The 24,322-nt window shown below is 49.7% G+C and overlaps 1 protein-coding gene across 1 annotated transcript in view; it reads left to right on the forward strand.

Moving 5' to 3' along the window:
• The window catches only part of CFDP1 (craniofacial development protein 1), a 125,546-nt gene extending 101,497 nt beyond the window's left edge, over positions 1–24,049 (forward strand). The window contains exons 6-7 of the mRNA XM_059151872.1: positions 14,162–14,320; positions 23,740–24,049. Coding sequence (XP_059007855.1) covers positions 14,162–14,320; positions 23,740–23,830 — 250 coding nt within the window. The 3' untranslated portion in view covers positions 23,831–24,049. The remainder of the gene's footprint in view (positions 1–14,161; positions 14,321–23,739) is intronic.
• The last annotated feature ends 273 nt before the right edge of the window (positions 24,050–24,322 follow it).

The following is a 24,322-nucleotide window of genomic DNA, read 5'->3' on the forward strand; positions in this document are numbered from 1 at the left end:
GACACCACGGGTAGAGGCCTAGAACCGGTATGTAAGCCTTGGGCCTGGATGAGGTCGCTAAGGAAGTGGGTGTAGACGGAGAAGAGCCGTCTGGGCTTCAGTGCCCGAGAACTCCCAGGTGCCTTCGAAGAAGCGGAGGTTACCAACCAGGCAGGTCCAAACTGGAGACTGTTCTACAGGCCGGGGGACAGCTCTAGATTAAGAAGATCAGCTTTTCTTTGGTGTGAGATTTTTCAAGATGAAAAGTTTGGGGGTGGGGGAAGAAACCAAAATTTGAAATCTCCTTGCTGCCGCAGATGAATTAGCCTCAGAAAAAGAGCAAGCAACTCAAGCACCAGACCCACTGATTTTTCTCTAGCAGCAGCAAGATTATAATTTCTTTCTGGATTTTAGAGCATCTTTTCCAGGACTTACGAGAGTTAAGAGTGGGGATAACAGGAAATCCTGATTATCTGCTCTGTGCCAGGTGCTGTGCTAAGCGCTTTCACGTGCACTGCAGGCGTTCTTTAAATCTGCTGGATTTCTCTGTCCCAGCTTGTCCCCCTGGCAGATTCCATCTCGTCTTTCAGACACCCCCATCTCCCCTCCACAGCCTTCACGCTCCTAGTGCACTAAGCAGCAGTTTTCTCCTAATGTAATTAGCTGCTTATATATCTGTCTTGCGTGAGAGAATCAAATAAACCCAAGAAGCCTATGTCTCTCTCTCCAGCGGCCAGCAGTCTGGCACACGCAAGGCGCCCAGTGAACAAGGGGTGACTTGATGACGATCTCATGTAATCGTCATGCATCAAGGCAGTTATTATTATCCTCATTTTACTAATTGGTTAGTTACGGCTCAGAGAAATTAACTCGCCTGGGATTTAAAAACAACAAAAATTAAGTGGTAAAGGCAGGTTTCTGCACCAAGTGCCAAGCCAACATGCCCCACCATTTTATAAACAGATCCAGACTGGCGCTGGTGATGTGTGGGCCTTGGCCATCCAGGCAGTGCTCAGATACGCCGGTGTTCTCATCTCAAGTCTAGATTTCTGATTTTCCTGCCCACCCCCCCGCCGCCATAGAATTTCTGTGTGACCGTCAACATAAGGGACGGATTGGGAGTTTCAGTGCATTTCCTGTAGGAAGATGTAGTAAGTACAGACTGAGAAACATGTTGCTCCTGAATGCTTTAAGATAGTCTTAAACCTAGAATTTAGAAGTAAGAGTTGAGGAGGGGCGCCTGGATGGTGCCATCAGTTGAGCGTCTGACTCCTGGTTTCGGCTCAGGTCATGATCTCAGGGTCGCGAGATAGAGTCCTACATCAGGCTGTGTACTCAGCTCAGGGCCTGCTTGAGATTCTCTCTCTCCCTCTCCCCCCACCCCTCCCCACCCTCGAATAAATAAATAAATCTTGTTTTTTTTTTTTTTTTTTTTTTTTTTTTTTTTTTTTTTTTTAAAGATTTTATTTATTTGATAGAGAGAAATCACAAGTAGACGGAGAGGCAGACAGAGAGAGAGAGGGGAAGCAGGCTCCCTGCTGAGCAGAGAGCCCGACGCGGGACTCGACCCCAGGACCCCGAGATCACGACCTGAGCCGAAGGCAGCGGCCCAACCCACTGAGCCACCCAGGCGCCCCAATAAATCTTGTTTTAAAGAGTATTAGTTGAGGGGCGCCTGGGTGGCTCAGTGGGTTAAAGCCTCTGCCTTCAGCTCAGGTCATGATCTCAGGGTCCTGGGATCGAGCCCCGCATCGGGCTCTCTGCTCAGCGGGGAGCCTGCTTCCTCCTCTCTCTCTCTCTGCCTGCCTCTCTGCCTACTTGTAGTCTCTATCAAATAAGATAAATAAAAATCCTAAAAAAAAAAAAAAAGTATTAGTTGAAAGAATAGGCAAATCGATAGAGAAAGTAGATTCGTGGTTGCCTAAGCCTGGGGACATGGGGATGACTGCTGATGGGTATGAGGGTTTTTTTTAAGGGCATGACAGAATGTTCTAAAATTAGGTTGTGGTAATGGCTGCATAACTGAATATACTAAGGCCCACCAACTTTCTTACTTAAACGGGTAAATTCTTTAGTACGTGAATTATATCTCAGTAAAGTGGTTTTTAAAAGTATTAGCTGAGAATGAGAAGTGATTGGTCATCAGATTTTCCAGCACTCTGAAAATCCTAGTAAATTTAGTAGCTTCTGTATTTGGCTTATTGGCTCCATTATCTTCACTCTTCAAGGAGACCTCTTCCCCAGTACGGCTGGGTAGTTTTGGGGTTCCGTTTCGGTGTCCTTGCTTGTTTTTGTTTGAGCTGTAGCCTTCAGATGAGAGTGTCCGTGTTTCCTAGGGCCAAGCCTCCTTTCTTCATCTAGGCGGTGAGAACGCACGCAGTCTGCTGAACGAGCAGCCGAGCCTCACAGGGACAGAAAGGGCATCATGAAGCCCCTGTCCATCCCCACACCCCTCCACCCGTCATCCCAGGAGAGGGGTGCAGACTCTCACAGACTGCTCTGCTGACTTGGGGGCAAGGAGCTACAGGTCAGAGCTGTAGTCTTGTTCTGATTTCCTCAGAAATCTCTTAATGCAGGTTGGCCAGCCCTGTTTTAGCAGACCCTCATCTCTCAGCCAGCAGTTGCTAAATCGCCTTTTTCAGACCTGTTGGCCATTGACCCATGGTGGATCATGGTCATTTGGCACATGCTGTGAGGGGACCCCAGAACACGAAGAAACTGAATTTGTTCAGGGTTCATGTATCACTCATCAGTAGGGTTGGGTCACAGAACCTTGTAGAACAAGCCTCATTTCTGAATGAAAAAGCTGCTCTAGCAACCCTTGGCTGGCAGATAAAGGAAAGAGAGATGACTTATGCTTTCTCTTGCCTGAGAGATGGAGGGTGGGAATTCTTTTTGGTGGTTAGTGATGCAATGGGTAAAATCTTCCATTTATTAAAGAGAAACTATGTTGTGGTTGTACAGATTGCCCAGCTGTGGTTTGCTTCTATGAAAACCATTTCCTGCGTACAGTATAAAGAAAGTTTTCTGCTTTCTCTACCAAACTCCGTGGGAACAGACGTTTCTCTTTGTTGAAATCCGCTGCTCTGCCTTAGCAAAGTGACATCCTGGGCTCGGGCTGAAACAGCCCCATTCTTTTGATCGCCGTGTGCAGGTAATTGCTTCCCAAGGACTCCTCTAAGCCCTAGACTGAGAGCGTGCCGTGACAGGGAAGCTGCTGATGCTGGTTGCTGATGCTTTTTGAGGACCGGTGGGAGCAGCCCCAGGGAGGTGGGGAGGTTGGAGTCTAAGCCTCTTGGAGTTGCCCATTGAGGTTCACAGGATTGCAGCTTCTGGGAGGCTCCAGAAGGTACCCTGGCTACAGAGTGAGCCAGGAATGTTGCAGACACCACTGTGAGAGAAATCTGGAGTCAGGGCCCCAAGCAGGAGTGCAAACGCTGAGAAATGACCTTTCTTATCACTTCAGCCTCAGCAAGTGAAAGGACCATAAAGCGTACTCCCCTCCAGACAGAACTTTGAGGTGTCAGGAATCCCAGCTGTGTCCAACTTCCATATCTTCACATTTGGAATGTAGCAGACTTCTTCAGGAGCCGTGGGAAGTTTGGAATGGAGGGGGAGTCATTTCGCAAGACGTATGGTAGCCAGCGCGTACGAGTTTCATTGAAAGCCATGTGGTCGTGTGCCTAGCTATGTCTGTGAGAGGAGCGCAGGCGTGACTCATATTCCATGAAGTCCCCGTGATGTAAAACAAAAGGAATATTTCTGCTCTGAGGACACCCCCACATCCTGAGTCTTTAACCTGATCTCCATCTGGGAGGTGCCCAGGAATTTAACATTTCTTTTATGTTGACATCCTGCCATTTTCCTGAGGAGATAGAGACCTGCCGGGGAGGGAAAAAAAGCTGAAAGTCAAAGCAGTGGCAGAATGCTGCGGTTTGGGAAAGCATGCCAAGTCCCTAATCAGCAATTAGCCAAACAAGCCATTATTGAGGCAACATTTATCTTCGATGCCCTGTGCTTTGCTTCTCACGGTGGCTGGTTTGAGAGATGTGGCGTTTGCTCAACTATGTTTCCTGATGGGAGCGATCCGGCTGAGTGTGGCTCCTGCCCTCAGACCAGGCAGGTGGTCCGCAGACCCACAGTGGCTTAGCACTGTCACAAGAGAAAGCCACCAAGGCTGTCCTTCGGAGAGGGCATTGACTGCTAGCAGCCAGGTCCTGCTTCTGCTTCTTTTCTTTGCCTCTGGCTGCTGTTGGCTGGGAGCCCGTGTAGAGCCAGGATCTGGAAAACACCTGTGCCCTCCTCACTTGAGCTCCCAGGCTCAACTGCCTAAAGAAAAATGTCACTATGGGCTCCCTTAGAAGCTGTATTTAATAATTCCTTTAAAATCCTGCCTCAGAACTGTAACTGGTCTATTTGTGTTGGTCAATAAATTATTCTTCCCAGCTGTGCCCAATCATACAAATGAAAGCAACAGCAGTTTGCACCTCAGGGGAGAACATCCCCCTCCCCGGCATCGTCCCCATTCCCATTAAACTAAAGGTTTCCACCTTGGAAAGGCAGGCCTTCTTCACTCCCCAGCTGCTAAAAATGATGGAGGCCCTTCCTGGCTCTGCCGTGACCCCCACCACGGGAATAGTGTAAGGAAGGAAGTTGCCGGAGCAGAGGCAGGAAGGGGTGTGGCGTTATCTCCTCCATGGGGAGTGAGATGAGACCACAGGGGGTGGAACAAAGGAGAAAGGAAATTCAGGAGTATCGTTTCCTAGAGGTCTGGTGGGCCAGCCAGAAGGTATTGGGTTTTGTTGTTGTTGTTGTTTGCCACTGACTCTGCCACTTAACCCTTAGGCATAGCAGGTCCCCAGACCCTTACGAAGAGTATCCGGGTACCTAAGTGAATGCCTCCATATTGGCCAGAGATCTCTGTACTCACCATTGGCCTGTCCAGTTTAGGACTCTGCTGACGATCCTGTAACCCTTGGCCTTTTCTCTAGCTACTGCTCTTCCACTTTTCAGAGACTTTCCCGATCCCTTTGAGATTTCCCAAATATTTCTCCTTCAGATAGGATCCTTCACTTTTTCCACCTCAGTCTGTCCTGAGACATTGCCAGGGCGTTTATAGAGTGAGGTACCAGAATTAAGTAGCAGTCAGAACTTCCTGAACATCCTGAGAATACTATCCTATGTGTTACATGTTAATTACAGATTTGTTGCAGAAGGGAGAGAATTCTTTACAAGTGAGGGCTCCGGCAGTCCCCACCTGTCCCAGTGGACCACAGGGAACATCAGATTCCAGGGTGGACCCACTGCACCCATCACTGGGTGGTGGTGCAGTAAGCAGTCCCCAGCCTCCCCTTCCTGCCTACTTGGCATAAGAAACAGACAAACCCTAACAGAGCAATATTCCATAAGACTGCCAACCTGGGGGCGCCTGGGTGGCTCAGTGGGTTAAAGCCTCTGTCTTCGGCTCAGGTCATGATCCCAGGGTCCTGGGATCGAGCCCCACATGGATCTCTCTGCTCAGTGGGGCACCTGCTTCCCTTCCTCTCTCTCTCTCTGACTGCCTCTCTGCCTACTTGTGATCTCCGTCTGTCAAATAAATAAAATCTTTAAAAAAAAAAAAAAAAAGACTGCCAACTTGGACTCCAGAAACTGGCAGTGGCATCAAAGACCAGAAATCAAACAGAAGACAAGGCAGGAGACTGTGCTAGATTAAAATGTAAAGGGGGCTAAGGAGACATCAGATGTAGTGCCTGGAAGGAGGCACGGGATGACTGTCAAGGCCATCTGGAGAGGCAGTGAGGGGAATGTGAGCAGGGACTTTGGACGGCACCTTTGTATTGGTGTCACAGCCTTGCATGCAGTGTGAGGTGTCGTGTTGAAGTGGCATGATGTCTGCAACTTAAAAGTGGTCTCACACCTCCAAAAAAGAACATTTAAATTGAGAAAGCAGGGGAGGGGGAGAGAGAAAGCAAATGTGACAAAATGTTGATAATGAGCGAATCTAAGCAAAGGGCATTCAGATAATAGTTGTTCTCTGCTTTCAAGTTTTCTGTCAGTGTGACATTTTTCAGACTGGAAAGTTGGGAGTTTCCGCCAGACCACACCAGAGTTGTGCTGAGAACTGCCATCGCCCACCCCTCAGAAGCCATGGTGGGATGGTCGCTCACACTCAAGCTCCCGTCACCCAGCTGCAGTACAAGACCTTGTGGGTTTCCCAATAGGTTTCTCTCTGCGTCTTACCTGTGAACTGAGCACTGCAGTTCTCCAAGGAACTGGGCATCAAGGAAGGGTGGCCGGGAGGGAAGGACCTGTTCCTCCTGAACAGTCGTCTAACCTTGACCTTCTTTGAAAGGTCTGCACTAGGCAGATTAATAAAAACAAACAACAATTTAAAAAAAAAAATGGCCCTTCGTGGCAAGAGTCCCAAGCTCACCGAGCTGGCTGGTTTCAGTGGCACAATAGACCAGTAGAGGACTGTTCTTCACAGAGAAAAGGAACATTAACTTTCTCTTGGCGTGTGATACTAATAAACAGTGCCCAGCAGATCCCAGGAAGAAAAAAGCTTGCCCCAGAAAAAAAGTCCTTTTCATTGTCACTACAGAGCCCCTAACCCCAGTTACTTGTCTCAAGGTGAATGGCCTTGATTACAAGAGCGAGCAGGAGACGGTGCAGGTAGAGGAGAACACTTCATGGCTGACTGAAGGGATGGTGCGTCCTCTCCAGGAAGAGCTGTCCATGTCAGGAGAACCACGTCAGCTGGAGTGATTGGCCTTCCAGCATTAGCTGAGAGGCCAGAGCAGGGCACAAGCCGCCTCTGTGCTCCACAGACAAGGAAACAGGAGCTGGAAAGCACTTTCTATAATACATTGTTTCAGAAGAGATGAAAATCCAGGACTTTGCCACCAAAATAACCGGGTTTGTTTCAGAGACCTGTTTTAAAGATGTGGCACAGCTGAAATCAAATCGGACAGACTTGGGGCACCTGGGTGACTCAGTTGGTTAGGCAACTGCCTTTGGCTCGGGTCATGATCCCAGGGCCCTGGGATCGAGCCCCACATCAGGCTCCCTGCTGAGTGGGGACCCTGCTTCTCCCTCTCCCTCTGCTGCTCTGCCTGCTTATATCTCTCGCTCTCTCTGTCAAATAAGTAAAATTAAGAAAAAAAAAATCAGACAGACTTAAATATACTTCATTCTTGGACTGGTGTTAAGAGCAATAGAATTGAGTGTCAGATCCTTGCTATTTGTGTAAACACTGAAGCTGCTACCATTTGCTGGCCTTTATGTCCCCTTTTGCTGAGAGATGCCACTTCGGTGGGGAAGGAAGGGCTGGTACTGTATCAACGTTAATAATAGATTCAAGAGTACTGACAATTTTCTAGCCACAAAATGTTTAAAATCTTTTGTAACTTCTTGTCCAAGTTAGTATTTTCTACTTTCCTGAGCTCAGTGTCCCATAGAATACTGCCAGCACAGTATTGGGAAGTGAACGCAACTTTAAACGTTCTCGCTGTTGTACTGCTGGCTTCCAGGCCGTTTCCCTGAGTGCTCTGGTCTTGGGCTTTGGGGCGACTGCTTAGAGATTTGCACAGGTGAGGCATGAAACTGGCCCAGGGAATCGGGCTTTGCTTTTCATTCCTACAGATTTCAGCTAAGTCCAAAGAAGGTCTAAGAGAGAACAGTGGTTCCAAGCAGACCACTCGACCGAAGAATCATCAATGCAAACTTTCTTCCCGTTTCTCAGGGAGTAGCATGCCAGTTCCAGACCCATTGTACAGCTCTGGAAAATAGTCCATGTGTGAGTTACCAAAAAAATCCACTCCTGCCTTGTAAACAGATGACAAATACTAAGGAAACTGAGTATCTGTGCCAAAGAATCTTTGTTCCAAATAATTTGCATTTTAGTGGTTATGCAAGTTACGAGACAGAAGGCATAGTGGAGCCAGGCTCTGTGTGCTGAAGTTCTAAGTAAAGGTCAGTAGCGCTTCCTTGTACGTGTGTTGACCCTATCCTTGCTGGTCCACTTCTGCACTACCTTTTCTGGCTTGTCTGTTTAAGTGCAGCATTGACTCTTTGTTACGAAAAAAAAAAAGAACTCATTTGGATAAGCCCATTGTCAAATCACAGCGATTCAGTTCACTGAACATGTAGTATAGCAAGGCTTCGTGCCACACTGTGAGTCAGGCGGCAATGAGTAAGACACGGGCGCTGTGTACAGGGAGCAGCACAACGGGAAGTGAGAATGCCGCCCCCGCCAAATTAGCAATCATAGACATTCTAGTGCGGAACGGCCCCCAGAGGCTGGTTGTCCCCAGCTCCAGCATCAGCCAAGTGGAAAGGACAGGCTGGAGGTCAAAAGCACTGAGTACTAATCCCACATCTCCCCGTGGGAACTCGGGCAGGTTTCTTAACCTTCTTGGATCTTAGTTGACTCATCTCTGATATATGGAGGTTGAATTAAACAGCCTCTCAGGTGGTCCCTCTTTTGTGCCCTCACAGTCTGCGGTTATAATTTGTCCATATGACAGTCTCCTCTACTACATCGTCGCCTCCAAGCCGGAGATCATGCCTTATATATGTGTGTGTCCCCAGTTCCAAGCACAATGTCTGGGATACAGTCATTTCTCAGTAATCTGTTGGAGGAGTACAATGAATGACGGACTCTAAACTCACTCCCAAACCTAAAATTCTGTTCTGTGGCCGGCTGGGTGCCTGAGGCCAATTTTTTAAAGACCTTGGGGAAAGATGCGCCCCTTTTCCTTGGTAGACAATTGCAGTGTCCTGTCTTCCTCCTCTTTTTCCACTTACGTACTTTTCCCGGCTCCTTTCCAGCACCTTTTTTTTTTTTTAAGATTTTATTTTTATTATTTATTTGACAGAGAGAGACACAGTGAGAGAGGGAACACAAACAGGGGGAATGGGAGAGGGAGAAGCAGGCTTCCCACTGAGCAGGGAGCCCAATGCGGGGCTTGATCCCAGGATCCTGGGATCATGACCTGAGCTTAAGGCAGACGATCAAGGACTGAGCCACCCAGGTGCCCCCAGCCCCTCTTGTAAATGAACAGCAGGGTCCAGAGCGTCTTGATGGTGGCTACACAACAAATCGGTTGAGTGAATCTAAGTCCACGCTTATGGGGCTGGAACAAAGACAGCAAGTTACTATAATATCTTTCTGGCAGACTCCACAGGATAGAGTTTATCACTTGGTTGCAGTGAGTTTTGTTAAACTTACATTTCTGGTGCTAAAGAGGAGTAGGAGAAGTTTTAACAAACTATCACCGTAAACCTTGAATTCAGAAAGGAAAAAGATGACTTTATTTTGCCTTTTTCTGTCCCTTCACTTTTTTGAGTCCTGAATCTTCATGTGTGAGGTCTTCATTCATGTCTAGCATCAGCATAGAACATTGGGCTGGGTGCTGTGGAAAGGGAACTGACGATAATTGCTTATTAAGGGATGACTAGACACAATGCGTTAGAAAGAAGGGCTTGGCGCACCCAGGTAGCTCAGTCGGTTAAGTGTCTGCCTTCGGCTCAAGCCATGATCCCAGGCTCAGGCCATGATCCTGGGATCCAGTCCCGCATCGGGCTCCTTGTTCAGCAGAGAGCCTGCTTCACCTTCTGTCCTTCCACCTGCTCCTTCTCTCTCTCTCTCTTTCAAATAAATAAAATCTTAAAAAAAAAAAAAAAAAAGAAGCAGAAGTGTTAGTTGGAGCCTCTTTTCACCAGCGTGCCGACTGCCCTCAGCCATGCTCTTGTGGCATGAAAGCCTGCTGCTTAGAGCAGAGGCGGGCAGAGCCCATGCTGCTTGGACAGGCATAGTCTTGGGTCAGTAGAGGACTGTGACCTTCAGGAAGAGGTGGTTGAAATGTCACTGTTACATTGGAAACTAGGCAGCAAAGTGCTGGCCATGTCTGAGTATAACATTATGGGTGGAATCTGCCAGTGGGCAAGTGGATGGTACGTTTCTTTGTACTTTGCCTTGTAACAGGTGGATGAAGAGTCTCCTGAATGAGATACTGTGAGCTTCTGTGGCACAGCACACCACACTTTAGACCCAAGACCAGAAAATCCTTGACTGGGGGCTGGGAATGGTCTATCAAAGCCTACACTCCGGTCGTACTTTGCCCTCGTAGCTTAGGATCCAGAAAATAGAGAAAACTGGGCTTCTGCTGTGGTGGTGCCTCAAAATGCACCAGTTCCTGCTGACAGCAGAACGGTCTCCCCTGGAATTCTGACCTCCCCGTCTCCACAGCTGCCAGAGGCCTGGGGGAGGCTGGTGCTGATGGCCTCCCTCCTCTCTGGCAGCTCTGGGCAGCACTGCAGTGCTCTCGGCCGTGCTGTTTTCCAGCCAAGAGAGCTGGCAGCCCTTGCCCAGAAGCTGAGGCTTTCTTGCCTGCCCCAGCTTTCCTGTATGCCCGATAGATGAACCTTCACGGCAGAGATAGGGCCGAAGTCATGATAAATGTGCTGTCCAGAAAGCTGTGATGGAGTGATGCCAGGATTGTGCCACGGGAGCCCCATGTGAAGGGGGTGCTGAGTGAAAGCCTGCAGGGACCCCACGTGCCAGGTTCCAGGAAAAATGGGCTCTCAGTCATGATGAGCCTGTACATGTTTTGGCTACTGCTGTGAATGTGTCATTCACTTTGATTTAGCCTCAAATACAAACAAGACAGGTAATTTTGCTTTTGAGACTGTCAGATTAGGAAATCACAAACCACGTTCTTGAGCCAGTGAAGGCAGACCTGGAAGCCTTCCCTTAAAGCATCTGAGCACTGGTGACAATTTGCTGATGTTTAGCGGTGAACAAGGCAATGGGGGTGTATGGCTTTTTACTTTTCTGGAGCTGTCTTCACTGCTTTGCAGCAAAAGATCATTTTCTTAGGCTTCTCGAAGTGCTTTGTCAGAAAGGTGGTGTAATTTGGGAATACCATCAGAGCTATAGGCTAAGATTCGGCAATGGTGTACAGAGCCCAAGGCTTGCCCAGGTAAAAGCAGAAATTCTAGATTGTTATGAGCTGATTGGTGAATGAATGGAAATAGAAATTATACCCCTTAGGATCCCCCAATTTAAAAGTGTTCTGAACACCTTTCATTTAAACTACAGAAATCTGATTCTCTGCCTCTGCTTGTTTACGTGATCTGAGTGACATTATTGAGTTCCTGCTGTTGTGCAACTCAGTCCATGTGCTGTAGAGAGATTTGGGGACCCAGAGCTTATGTGCCCTCAGAGAGAGAGGGCACGCACAGGAAAACAGTGTTGCTCCTAAAGCATCTTGTTCGATTCCCTTCAGAGCAGAATCTTAGGTAAGCCTGTTAGTGTAGGTCTTTCACTGGGAACTGTCCTTGGGAAGTAGGCATGAGGAGGTGTAGAGGGAGTGAGTTTGGGAAGGAGGGAAAGCCAATATGAGAGTGTGTTTCCAGGACTGCAAGGGTTCCTTGCAACCAGAACTTCTGAGAAGCATTCAGAGGTCCCCTTAGAATTGCCTGAGTGAGGACAGGAGGCTGGGCTCTGTAGCCACAGCCCCTGTTCTCCATGAGGGTCCTCCAGTGCCATGAATTCCCATCACCTGCCCAGGCAGTGCTTCTGACGTTAGGCAGGGTCAGAGGAGCCCCTGCAGGCAGCAGAGGAAAGCCTCAAGGTGTGTGCTTTTGGTGCATCTTGTTGGCACTGACTCTGAACTTGCACAGAATTGGCCAGTATGGCGGCAGCTGGAATCTGAGTCCTTGAGCTTCTGCTAAGGGAGGGATTGGTGCCATAATGGGAGAAGGACTGAGTGCACTAGCAACACCACCGCGGGGCATCTCATCCAGAGATTGGGGCAGGATCCCAGGAGGCTTCCTGGAGGACATGGCCTCTATGCTGAGATAAGACGAGATGAATGGGAGATGAACTGTAGGTTCAGGACTGTACGGTTGACGCTTAGATGGCGAGCGTAGATGTGGCGAGGGAAGATCAGGAAGAACTTCACAAGGGAAGGGGCGTAGTCTTCATTGTAAGAGCAAATAAGGAGTCAGGGAAGACACGTTGAAGCAGAAAGACACGATAAGGTTTCTGTTCTAGAAAAATCACCCTAATGACAGTATGTGGAAGGGATGTGAGGGTGAGCAGGTGAGTGAGTGTGGGACAGAAGAGAAGTCAGGAAGACCAGTGGGGAGACTGCAGTTCTCCGGGCGAGAGGCTGTAGCAGGGAGAGCAGGGGACACATCATGAGTTTCCCTGTCAGCTCTCGTGCTCTGCTCCTGGTAAATACAGCCTGTGTGCATGTGCGTGTGTGCATGTGCGCGTATGCTTAGATGAGAGATTGGTGTGGGGAGTGAGTTATCTAGAAACGAATTTTTAGAAGATGTGAACTGAAAGCTCATAGAGAGCCGTGTGGAAGATTGTTAAGCAAACCGGAAGGTAAAATAGCTGTGAGCAAATATCTCCGAGGAGTTCTAGCTTCGTCGTGAGACGGCACAGGGCACCGGGCTGGGAGTCAGAAAGACCTTGCTTTGTCCTGGTTCCGCGTTTTCTATTGGCTTGACCTTTGTTGTGCCCAGCCTGTTCTGAGTCGGCGTGAATCTATCAACCTGTGGTGGGAAATGCCCACAACAGGAGCAGACATCCTCCTGACCAGCATGATTAGGACGAGGGTGTGGAGGGTCATGGTTCAGTCCCAAGAGTCGTGTATTCAGTGTGGACACTGGCCTGTTGGCTCACTCAGAGGCAGGAATGGGGCGTCCTTCACTGGCCCTGTGCTGCAGGGAGGTGGGGTCCAGAAGGGGTAGCGGGACACTAGATCCCCTCAAAGGCTCTTCCCGCTGTCCAGAGCTCAGCGGTCCTCCTTCATAGGCCATTGTGAGAGGACGATGAGAAAATCGTGAATAAAGCACCTGGAGAATTAGCATCGTAGGCTAGTGAAATGTATTACTATTGATGTTATCAGAAGGCCTTGTGATGCTAAGCTCACAGTTGTACACGTTTGATTCTCTTACTTCCCAGGAAAACAGGAAGTCACTTCCAAACTTTCCTGCATAGTGGCATACGACAAATTTTAGTTTCCTAAAGAAACCAAGGACCATGTCCCTTCCATAGTTCTTTCCCCTAATACCACCTTCTTACTAACTAGGTACATTCTGTTTTCCTTATTTTCTTCCTGCATTTAACAATGACTGGAAACATGTGACCTGCCAAGATTTGAACTTGGGCATGTGGAGTTTCTCCCATAGTCAATGATCGTGTCACTAACAAGGGGAAAACAGGCTGTATATTCCCTCGTTTCAGGGTGAGGAATGTTCTCCACCTCCTGGGAAAACCCAGGGTTCTGACTCACAGGAGTGGAAAGGAAACTGACCTTAACAGTCCTTTTGAGATACTGTGACTTTTTGCCCATCAGTGTTGGGATCTGTTTCTCTTTCTCTTACAAGCATTCCCTGGGGTTTGAGGGCAGGGATGATGACTGACTCAGGGTGGCTGGCACTTATTACACCTTTACTCCGTGCCAGGTGCTGTCGTAAAGCACTTGACATAGAAAATACACTGCAGGCGCGCCTGGGTGGCTCAGTGGGTTAAGCTTCTGCCTTTGGCTCAGGTCGTGATCTCAGGGTCCTGGGATTGAGCCCCACATCGGGCTCTCTGCTCAGCGGAGAGCCTGCTTCCCCCTCTCTCTCTCTGCCTGCCTCTCTGCCTGCTTGTGATCTCTGTCAAATAAATAAATAAAATCTTAAAAAAAAAAAAAAAAAAAAAAGAAAGAAAGAAAGAAAATACACTGCAGCCCTCTGAGTCACTGTTCACTTGGTAGGTGATAGGAAGCCAGAGGAGATGCGGTTCAGTAGCCTGAAGTCACACAGTTAGAGCTGGAATATGAACGTAGGCATGTGATTCCACAGTCGTGTCTGACTCATGCTGTGCTTCTCCCTGCCTGCGAGCACAGACCTGTCCTGCAGAGCATACAGAGGGCTGCAGGGTTTCCTTTCCCTGGGTCCTTGGAGCGGTCAGAGTTGGTGGGCAGGAAAAGTGCATCCGAATTCCGGTCTACCTAGAGTGTTCTCCACAGCAGACAGGAAGTGCCCTACATACAGAAATGGTTTCCATTAAGATAAATAGCCCGAATCTAGGGGACCCCGTGCCAACCAGTAAAAGACGTGAATTAAGAGTTTGATAGTTCTAACGTGGTACACATTTCATTTTCTTCACTTTCTCCAGGTTAAAAAGATCAAGTGGCATGAGCAGCCTTTTGGGGAAAATCGGAGCCAAGAAGCAGAAGATGAGCACCCTAGAGAAGTCCAAACTGGACTGGGAGAGCTTCAAGGAGGAAGAGGGCATTGGCGAGGAGCTAGCCATCCACAATCGAGGGAAGGAGGGGTAAGAACTAGTAGATTCTACTGCTCTAAACACTCAAAAAATCTGAAGTAGTCGATTGTAGACAGGCCACCCAGTTTAAATAAGCATGCACTCCTCGTGGCGAAGCGAATTTTGTCAGTTTGTCGGCAAAGCTCTGTTTTAACGTGGGGCCGTGCTCTGGGTGAGGAAAGAGCCCTGCGGCTGCGGTATGGGAACAGCCTCGCTCTCGGGCCGATCATATTTGCCGAGCCGAGCTCGCCGAATGACGGGCAGCTCCCATGCACTGTCAGTCACCTCGTTTGTCACATGTTCACATCTGGCTCGCCCTATCAGCCTTGGCCTGATCAGAGTGATTCGGTCTTCTGAGAAGCCAGACCGGCCCCGGGCTTCCAGAGCAGAGCCAACAGAGTGCCTGGATGTTGTCGTCTTACTGCAGGTTGTTCCTGTCCGTGTCATTGTGGCCCAGGCTGGGGCTCCAACCTGCATGACCTGCCAGCCCTCCCACGGCCCCTGGCTGTCGATTGCACCCCTCCTCTTCACTTCGGAATACGAAGAGGCTGTCGATACTCTCTGTAGTCCAGAATATCGAGAGAGGCAGTGTTTAGTGAGCACTTAGGAACCTCAGGAGGAGCTAAGAAGCAAAGTTACTGCAGAACAGGGTCTGTGGCTTGAGGTCATCACTCCCTTCTGCTAACAGTGGAAAGTGTCATGTGGCTGTCAGTCTGGGTCCTCCCTGCCCCAGCCCCTCGCCGGGACGGGCTCTCCCTGCAGCACACAGAGCATTTCTGAAGCTCAGCTCCTTTGCCTGCGAATTGGGGTAATGATACTGCACTGGGGGTGAGTGTGAGGCTCTCCTGATAACGTGTGTAGCACGTGTATGACGCATACTTGTAATGCACATGGAGCACATAACATGCTTTGCCTACATTAAGTGGTAGTCATTTGGCTCTATGTCAGCTAAGTTATAATGCAGACAGGTGAGGGTTTATTTTCTGGCTCATGTTTCTAACTTTGGCTTCGAGGTTATTTGAATGAACTTAGAAGCTGATCAGTATGTTTAAAAATTTTTTCTGTTAAATGACTTTATGGACTTGGTTCACCATCAGACTTCTGAATCAGTGTGTCAAAGATGGAATGCCACAGGGCAGAGGCAGAAGTGCCAGAGTCCTCTGACGAAGGCCTAGGACAAAACACAGACAGGAGCTGCTGTTACTAGAGAAGGGCTCTGAGGTCTACCCCAGACCTCTTCATCTTTGACTCTGCTCTGGTTGCTCACAGCTCGTTCCTCTTCTCCACGTTTGCCCGATGATCTTAGGCAGCAGGGACCTTAGTGTGTATGACGCTTTATTGGTCCTCTGAGTATTGATTATATGGGTCGGACAATGTTCTTTCTGCTCAGGTTGATAGAGGTCTTATAAAAGTAGGGAGTGGTGCTGTTGAAGATAAGCAGAGCTATAATACGTAGACTGGAAGAGAAAACAAGATTAAAAGGACATCTGCCCAATGATGAGGACTTTTCAGGCAATGGAAAATCACGTAACTGGGTTCAGGAACTACTAACAGCTTTTAAGTGCCCTGCTTTCCCCACCTTTTCTGAGATTCTTACCCGCACCAGACGATTCGACCCATCTGATTGTGTTTTTCCAGTGTAGATCTGATGACTTCTTTGCTCTGCCTTGGGCTCTTCTCACCTTCCCTCTAGTGCCCACCCCCACACCTCCACTCACTTGCCTTTCCTGGCTTTTGCAAGAAGATTAAAGGGGTCCAACCCTCCAGGGAACAGGGTGTAGCTCGGGCTCTTACCTCGGCTTAGCAGGAGAATCGTCCTGGGGGGCTGGTTTCAGAGTTGGGGTGACAAGGCCACTCCTACCTAGAGCTGCTGAATTGAGAGTCACAGAGACTTGTATCTTTAACTCACTCCTCGGGTGCTTCTGATGCACAGCCAGGGCTGAGAATCACTAGACTGTAGCTTCGAAATTCTAGCGATGAGAGCAAGAGCTGCCGGCTGAGCCTTTCCAACACATACATAACTAGAGAGCCAAGTTCCAAACCCGGAATGTCAAGAAGGCAAGAAGATTTCTCCGGAGAAGTGTGCCCAGTGAGTGCCACAGTGTTGAAGGAAAGGAAGGACAAAAACCAAACCTGTAAGGTCTGTCTGGGCAGAGGCAAGTCAGGCCCCCGAATTCTCTTACACAAATGGCAGCCACAGCAAAGGCACTACCAGAGAGGGGATACTCTGAGAGAGTATGTAGAGAGTCCCAAGGGCATCCCCTAGAGTAAAAGTCCTCTTTGCTGAAGCCAAGAAACCAAGAAGTGGGGAAGTCATACTTGGTACCATCTCAGCAGAACTCCCTATGAGTGTTGATTGAATTCTGCTGTCTATAAGACCTTTTCACAAGTACCCAAATTAAATTGATCTCTTATACAAGAATTCAAGTCATAAAGGGTGGTAAAAATATTCCTGTTACACAGTCCTGAGTAAAATAAGTTTGGATTGAGAGTAAAAGCTTGTATCATGCTTTTTATGTTTTGGTACTAACTCCAATTCAGTCAGTGCTAACACATCTTTCCCTTTGTAAGGACCGGATAGAATTTGAAGCGTGTTGGTCAGTGTTGGGTTATCATCATCCAGGTATTTTAAAGGCAGTTTTGCCATCTTGAAATACACACACAAGCATCTACCAGGTAGAGGGGAGTGCCAGAGGGCTGCAGAAAGGGAAAGGCTGTTGAAGGCAGGACAAGGAAGTCATAAATAGAAAGAAGGATTATTTCAGGTGTGGTCACCTCCATCTGGGGACAAAAGGGTTTTAGTAGGCAGATTACCTCACCTTTCTTTGGAGGAGGAAGGCCCATGTGACATATAACCTTATCGGTGCTGACCAGAAAATTCCTGACTGACCGGTGAAAGGTTACATTCCTGGAGGGTTGAAGTTGCAGTGAAGTTAGGTATTAAGTCTGGGTCGACTGACGGGATTTTAACCTACGTGACACCATTTTGGGCCTCAGGTTTTTAACAGTTTATAGATGGGGATACTCTTTAGCAATTGGAACGACAAATAAATTTCAATAACAGGGTAACGCCGAGTTCACACAGCATGATCTCATTTATAGAAAGGTCTAAAACAGGCAAAAGTAGTGCATCTGTTGACTCACTTTGTGAAAGAAAGTCACAGAAGAATTCACAGTATAAGTCTATTTATGTCAAGTTCAGAATCAGGCACAGCTAGGCCATGACGTTGAGAGCACAGAGCCTTCAAATGCAAGCAAGTTCGCACCTGGCAGGGCTGGCATCGGTGGGAGAGTTAGGCAGGGGCCTCCTCCGGGCTTCCTGCATTCCGTTTCTTCATCTGCCGATGGCCACGTGAGCACTTGCTTTGTGACGGGGCGTTTGCCTTCCCCATTTTATTCACTTTAATCTGTGTGTTACATTTTTTTTTTAAGATTTTATTTATTTATCAGAGAGAGAGAGGGAGAGAGAGCGAGCACAGGCAGACAGAGTGGCAGGCAGAGGGAGAAGCAGGCTCCCTGCTGAGCAAGGAGCCCGATGTGGGACTCGATCCCAGGACGCTGGGATCATGACCTGAGCCGAAGGCAGCTGCTTAACCAACTGAGCCACCCAGGCGTCCCCATTTTTTTTTTTTTTTTTTTAAGATTTTAGGGCGCCTGGGTGGCTCAGTGGGTTAAGCCGCTGCCTTCGGCTCAGGTCATGATCTCAGGGTCCTGGGATCGAGGCCCGCATCGGGCTCTCTGCTCAGCAGGGAGCCTGCTTCCTCCCCTCTCTCTCCCTGCTTGTAATCTCTTTCTGTCAAATAAATAAATAAAATCTTTAAAAAAAAAAAAAAAAAAAGATTTTATTTATTTATTTGACAGAGAACACAAGTAGGCAGAGAGAGAGAGAAGCAGGCTCTGCACTGAGCAGAGAGCCCGATGTGGGGCTCAATCCCCGGACCCTGAGATCATGACCTGGGCTGAAGGCAGAGGCCTTAACCCACTGAGCCACCCAGGCGCCCCTGTGTGGTACATTTTATGGCAAAACTGAATTGACACTGGGGCGCCTGGGTGGTGCAGTTGGTCAGGTGTCCGACTCTTGATTTCAGCTCAGGTCACAATCTCAGGGTGTGAGATCAAGCCCTGTATTGGGCTCTTCACTCCGTGGGGAGTCTGCTAGAGACTTTCTCTCCTTCTGCCCCTCCCCACCCCAACTCGCTCGTGTGCTCCATCTCTCTCTCTGTCTCTCTCAGATTAATCTAAAAAAAAGAAAACTGCAGTGGAATTTAAATCCTGGCTCTGCTACCAATCTGCCGTGTGCTGTAGCCCATGTCTTCGTCTGTAAAGCAGAAGCTCTTCAGTAGGCTACACCTCTCAAGTTTATGAGGAGAATTAAATGAGAACAGGAGTTGTCTGGTGTGTGTATAAATACCAGGAGTCCTCTGCTCACTCTTCTCTCTCCCATCTGCCCTTCCTGACCACACTGTCGGGGCGTCACTGCAGATGGGAAGCTGGTGCCTTATTCCTTTAAATTCCCTCACGATGCCTTCCTGTCAACCCTTCAGGAATGCTTTCCACAGAGGTGACAAATATGGCTTGGGGGCATGTCCTTCCAGCCTCCCTGGCTAGTCCCTCTTCCTTCCCTGGGCTTTTAAACTTGGGAAGTCCCAGGGCTGAGCTCTGGGCAGCCGTCTGTCCTTGCATTCCCTGCAGACCACCCCCGCCCTGCAGAGCTCACTAGTTCCGTGGCTTAGGTGCTGCATTCTGCTGATGAGTCCCAGAAAAGCTCTCCCCTGCGCAGTCGTTCCACTGAGCTCCAGACTCTCATACCAACTGTTGGGTTGACATCTCCATTCGATGTCCGAGACACACAGCAAACTTAGCCTGCAAAACCAAATACTTGCCCTTCTTTCCATGAACTCTCTTTCCTCAGACTTCTCAGAAAATGACACCATTACCATCCCCCAGCTGTTAAAAACCTAAGAGTCATGCTTGCTTTCCTCTTTCAGTTCACATGCTGCAAAGCCAGTAGACAGTTGTATCGTAAAATACTTTAGTCCATGCTCTCCAACCAGCCCCACTGCCATGACTCTAGTACAGGCCATAGACATCTGTCGTGCTCCCTCCTTCTGTCTGTCCATCCCCTTCCCTTCCTGCTCCCCCACAGTAGCTAGTAGGATTTTTTTAATGCAAACTACTTTTCCTCTGTTCCCTGCTGGAGGCCCCCAGCAGCCCTAGCAGTCAGTGTTCAGCTCCTTCCCCTAGCATCCTAGGCCCTTCCAGAGCTTTCCCCACCCACCTCATGCCCCGTTCTGCCCTGCTTATGATGGCTCAGCCTCTCTAGGGCTCCTCCAGCTCCTTCTCCATGGTGGCACACTCTTGTCACTCAGGGTTTGACTTGGATACCACTCTGGAATACCACCCCCCCGCAGGAGCCGTCAGTCATATCACTGTGTTGGAGTGTGTCGTCATCTCCTATTTCGTATGCAGTGAGCCTCCACCAGCACCCAGAGGAGGACCCCGCACAGAGCAGGTACTGAGCCATCTCACTGTCTAGATGCTGACCCAGTGGCCCCCAGACGGTCATGACTTTGTTATGGAACCCAGTGAGATAAGAATCAGCCCCTCCAGAGAGGGGGGTACAATCGCTCCATCAGAGTGTCTCTGCCCAGGCATCCTTTCCAGGCAGGAGAGTTGTTTAAAATACCCGTACCCAAGACGGTCAGTCATCTACCCAGCAAAGAGCCGCTGCTCTTGCCCTGAGCCCCAGCCCCTCCGGCCAGCCCAGCATTTCGGGAGCAGCGTTTAGCACTTGCTGCCTCCAGCCCCATCCCTGACCACACAGCTTCCCCGCAGCGGGCACGGCCAGCTGAGCCAGAGGCCAGCAGGCCTGCGTGGCACAGTGCCTAAGCGGAATGCAGGCCTGGGCTTGGCTGCCGCTGGCAAGCAAATTGAAGGTCAGGGAAGGTCAGCTGAAGGTCAGGGAGCAAGATGTTTGGAAACCAGGTGTGTTTGTGATGTGGAGAGGCATGAAGGAGAGCCCAGAGAAAATCGTTTTTTCTCCAGTCTCCCTCCATGACCCCAGGAGTCATGCTCTCAGCACCAGCGTCTGGTGAAATGGGAGGAAAGCAGGGGAGAAACTTCGTTAAAGTCACCATTCTTCTACTTTGGGCCTCAAGAGGTTTCCAGGTCACATACTCTCCCTCCTTGTTGGCCTGGATCTCAAACAGTTGGTATCAGAAAAGTAATTTGGGTCGGAAGATCAAAAGATGCCAGAACCTGTTGTATCTAACCTGGTTCTGAAAGGAAAAGTTAGAAAGTCCCTTAGGTTTTGGTGCTATTAGCATGTTTGATTAATGAAAGTAAAGAGCCACTTCCTCGTAAATGGGCCACATAGAGCAGTAGTGGCAGGAAGGGATGATGTCCCCCACACACAGCCCCCAGCTCCCCAGTGTACTGGGCCCAATCAGGCTGGGTCCCCAGGAGTGCCAGGCCCAGGCCAGAAAGGTACCCCTGCTCTCATCAGCTGATGCTTGTGTTCTGGCTCTGTAACCCACTAGGGTGCCTGAAAACCTCCTGAAGCACGATTTAAGTAGGCCATCTACCTGGGCCACCTTGGAGGAGGCGGCCTGTCCCACAAACCCTTTGTCTCCTGGCCCCTGTTGCAGCTGTCCCGCGGTGTGAGGCTTGGTAGTGATGCTGTCAGGTCAGAAATGGGAAGCGAGAACCCTCAGTCTCAGCTGTTCTTTATTGTTTACAGAGCCCTTCCCACAGGCTCACTGCACTGTCCTCGGGGTACTATCATTTTTATTCCTGTTTGACAGAGAAGAAAAATAAGGCACGGAAATTATGTATCTTGCCCAATGCAAACAAATAGTAAATATCAGAGCCGCTCTCATCCTCAGCACCTTTCCTGTCTCGGCCGGTGGTAGGGGGAGACAGGGAAGAGGGTGGTCCATGTCCGATAGAAGTTTGGTTCCTGGGCAGCTCTTGGCCGATTGCTGTTAGCAGCTGCACATGGCTCTGAATGGGGAGATGAAGTCGCCAGGCCCGCCTTGATGGCCTTTGTCTGGGTCGCCCTCGAGAATTCACTTGTGTTCTGCACACGTGCCCCTCCTGGCTGCCTGAATCCTCCCCTTAACCTGAGCTCTGCCTGCACCTGCCTGCGTAGCCCCCAGCCTGGCTTCAGTCTTGAGAGTCTCCCAAGTCGGCTGGACCTGGCACCGCTCCAGGAACCGGCCAGGCCGTCATTCATACTCGGTGAGATCCCCATTGAAGTCTCACTTCCTCCTTCGAGGACAATCAAGAAGAAGGACCATAAATGCTCAAAGCCGCATACTTCCTCTTTCTTCCCTCCACGCACTCTGACAAATAGCGCTGGGTAGTGATTCTCTTAAAACACGTCCTAAATTCCTCTCTAGCCAGGGTGCACCCCTTTCTTTCCTGCTGAACTTCAAGGGGCAGTTAGGGCTATCAAAGTACTGATTCCCATCTCGACCTTCACCCAGGGCTGGGGAACCACGGTGGGGGAGGACGGTGGTTATAGTGTGGCCGAGCCCTTCGGTCCATTTTGGTTAACAGCCCCCTCTGGAGAATCACGGCCCCCTTGGTGATGCGTGGAAGGCAAGCGAGTTGTCAGCTGTCTGCTTCCCCGCCGCAGCCCGCCTTGCCTTCTCTCTTTATCAAAAGGGGGTCCATGGTGTCTGTGGCTTTCCTGTCTGCTGGGGAACTTGAAATTTCCATTTAGCCAGGCGTCCTGTGTTTCAGTGGCTAAATCTGATGGCTAAATCAATGACATACATCTGAGGGCTTACATCAAAGCCAGGAGCAGGTCCTACTGTTTGTTTCCAGCCATTCTGGCCTCTGATTGGCGGTGTGGACACACCAGCTTATTCCTGATCCCTGACCTGGTCGCTGATAATACCCATCAAGAGACCTGGCTGCTCCCCTCGGGGATCTGTTGTCCTCAGGACCCTGGCAGAAGCTGGCTTCCCAAACGACAGTGACAGCATTAGCTGCCGTTTTCTGGAGCATCTGCTCCCGACAGTGGACAGTGTCATTCAGTGCACACAGCAGCCCTCCGGTGTGTGGATGGTGATTCGTTTTCTTTTCTTCTCTTGGCAGATTAGGAAACAGAATTGGCAGAGTTATGTGGTTTTTGCAGTGTCCCACAGCTGGCCAGTGGCAGTCAGGGTTTGAACTCAGAGCCACCTCCGCCTCTGCGGGAAGTTGTGGGGATGGGCCACAGCTCGCAGGGCAGCCCAGGAGGGCAAGCAGGCCCCGAACCCAGCCAAGGAATACAGGCTCCTGAGCCTGCTAACATTCTCGCCGTAAACATAATGACCTTGTAATGACAGATGCACATTTTACACAGTGTAACAAAAGAAAAATGAGTGCAGAGATTCAATTATGTCTGCTATTTTCAATGGCAGTTTTGCTCTCTCAATAGATTAATTAGCAGAAGAGACCCCCCAACCGCCGCGCCGGGCAGAGCACGGCCCACTTTGTGGCAAGAAGGTACATTAAAATGCAGCTGTGTCTCATTAAGCTGCCAGCCGCTGCTCCTCTGCCCGCTTCTGCCCTGCGCCTCCTTCCTTCCCATCCCGCCGGGGAGGACCTGAGGAAGCCGTGTCTGCTGAACCTGGCCCCGGATGCCGAGCACAGGCCTTTTAAGGGGCCCCTGTAGGTGGACTCTGGGTGGCCGCTCTGGCTCTCATTCCCCTAGAGAAACTTAGCGGAGGCCTCTTCTGGACCCAAGTGGGCAGAGGACACTGGAGAGGAGCAGGGGAAGGAAGGAGAGCACTGAAGGCAGTGGAATCCCTTTAAAGTGAGCGCTTTATGTGCCCACCAGAGCGTCAAGACAGCCCCAGAAAGCCGTTCCTACAAAGCCCTGTTTCTTCCATTGTCAGATGCTCCGTTTCTCGGTTTGGCTCCTGCCTACCGTAGATAGGCAGGATGTGTATTTCCTCTCCCCGACCATCTCAGCCCACCACCGGGACCAAGAAACACGGCCTCGCTCTTCTACTCTTGAGAAAAATGAGGCTGAGAGATGTTGAGCCCTTGACCAGCGTGGCCCAGCTGATGGGTAACAGAGGCCCCCACGGAGTCCACGCTTGACTCAGCCTGTGTTCTTCTGTACCTAAAACCTTGTTACAAAACTACCGCGTGTTCCTGCCGCCGAACCCCCAGACAGGTGGTTGCTTTCTCTTTCCCATTTTACTTGCAGTGACCTCGGAGCCAGAAGCATCGTTGTTTAGACCAAATGCGAGTGGTTTGGATGTTCCTGGGCGAGTTGTGGGTGGTCATTCCGGGCACCAGCTGTGGTCATCTGTTTGCATTTGCTCTAACTTGGGGAGCCCACCGGTCAAGGGGATACCTGGGGGCCGGACAGTGAAGGGGAGACTGTTTTCTCCTACAGAAGTCTGCTCACAAACTTCTTATATTTTCTTTAGGTACATTGAACGGAAGGCTTTTCTAGACCGAGTGGACCACAGGCAGTTTGAAATCGAGCGAGATCTCCGGCTGAGCAAAATGAAACCCTGATGTTAATGCGGGAAACCAATAGCAGCTTAATCCTGTTTACAATGTGAGCTTCTGGTGCGTCTGTGAAATGTTTCCGGTGTTTCTCATCCAACTGTTTCCCAGCAAGGTCTTTTTTCTACGTTGAATTTCTGTCTTTGTATCTTGACCTCATGTGGTTTCATCCATTTTACTTTTAAAAGTTTGTCCTTGAAAAAAATAAAAATAAATTTGGTCCTGCGATAGGCTGGTGAAGATGAGGACAGCACCGGCCTTCCCTTCGTTCTCCCGCGAAGGCCACCAGCCAGGCCTACACGGCCCAGCCTGCCTGCTCTGGCCCCCGGGAGGAGAGCCGGTCACCCTAGGTGGATTTCTGGGGCCTGTTCTGGAGTCAGCCTTGCCCCAGAGACCAAGGGAGGGAGGCTCCCGAGGGTGGGAGGAATACCAAGTCCCTGGCAGTTTGTTCTTGATCCGCGGCTGCTTCTCTTCTGCCCTCTTCCCCTCTCTGAACGGGAT

This window comes from Mustela lutreola, chromosome 16 (genome assembly GCF_030435805.1).
Source record: "Mustela lutreola isolate mMusLut2 chromosome 16, mMusLut2.pri, whole genome shotgun sequence".
NCBI classification, from domain to species: domain Eukaryota; kingdom Metazoa; phylum Chordata; class Mammalia; order Carnivora; family Mustelidae; genus Mustela; species Mustela lutreola.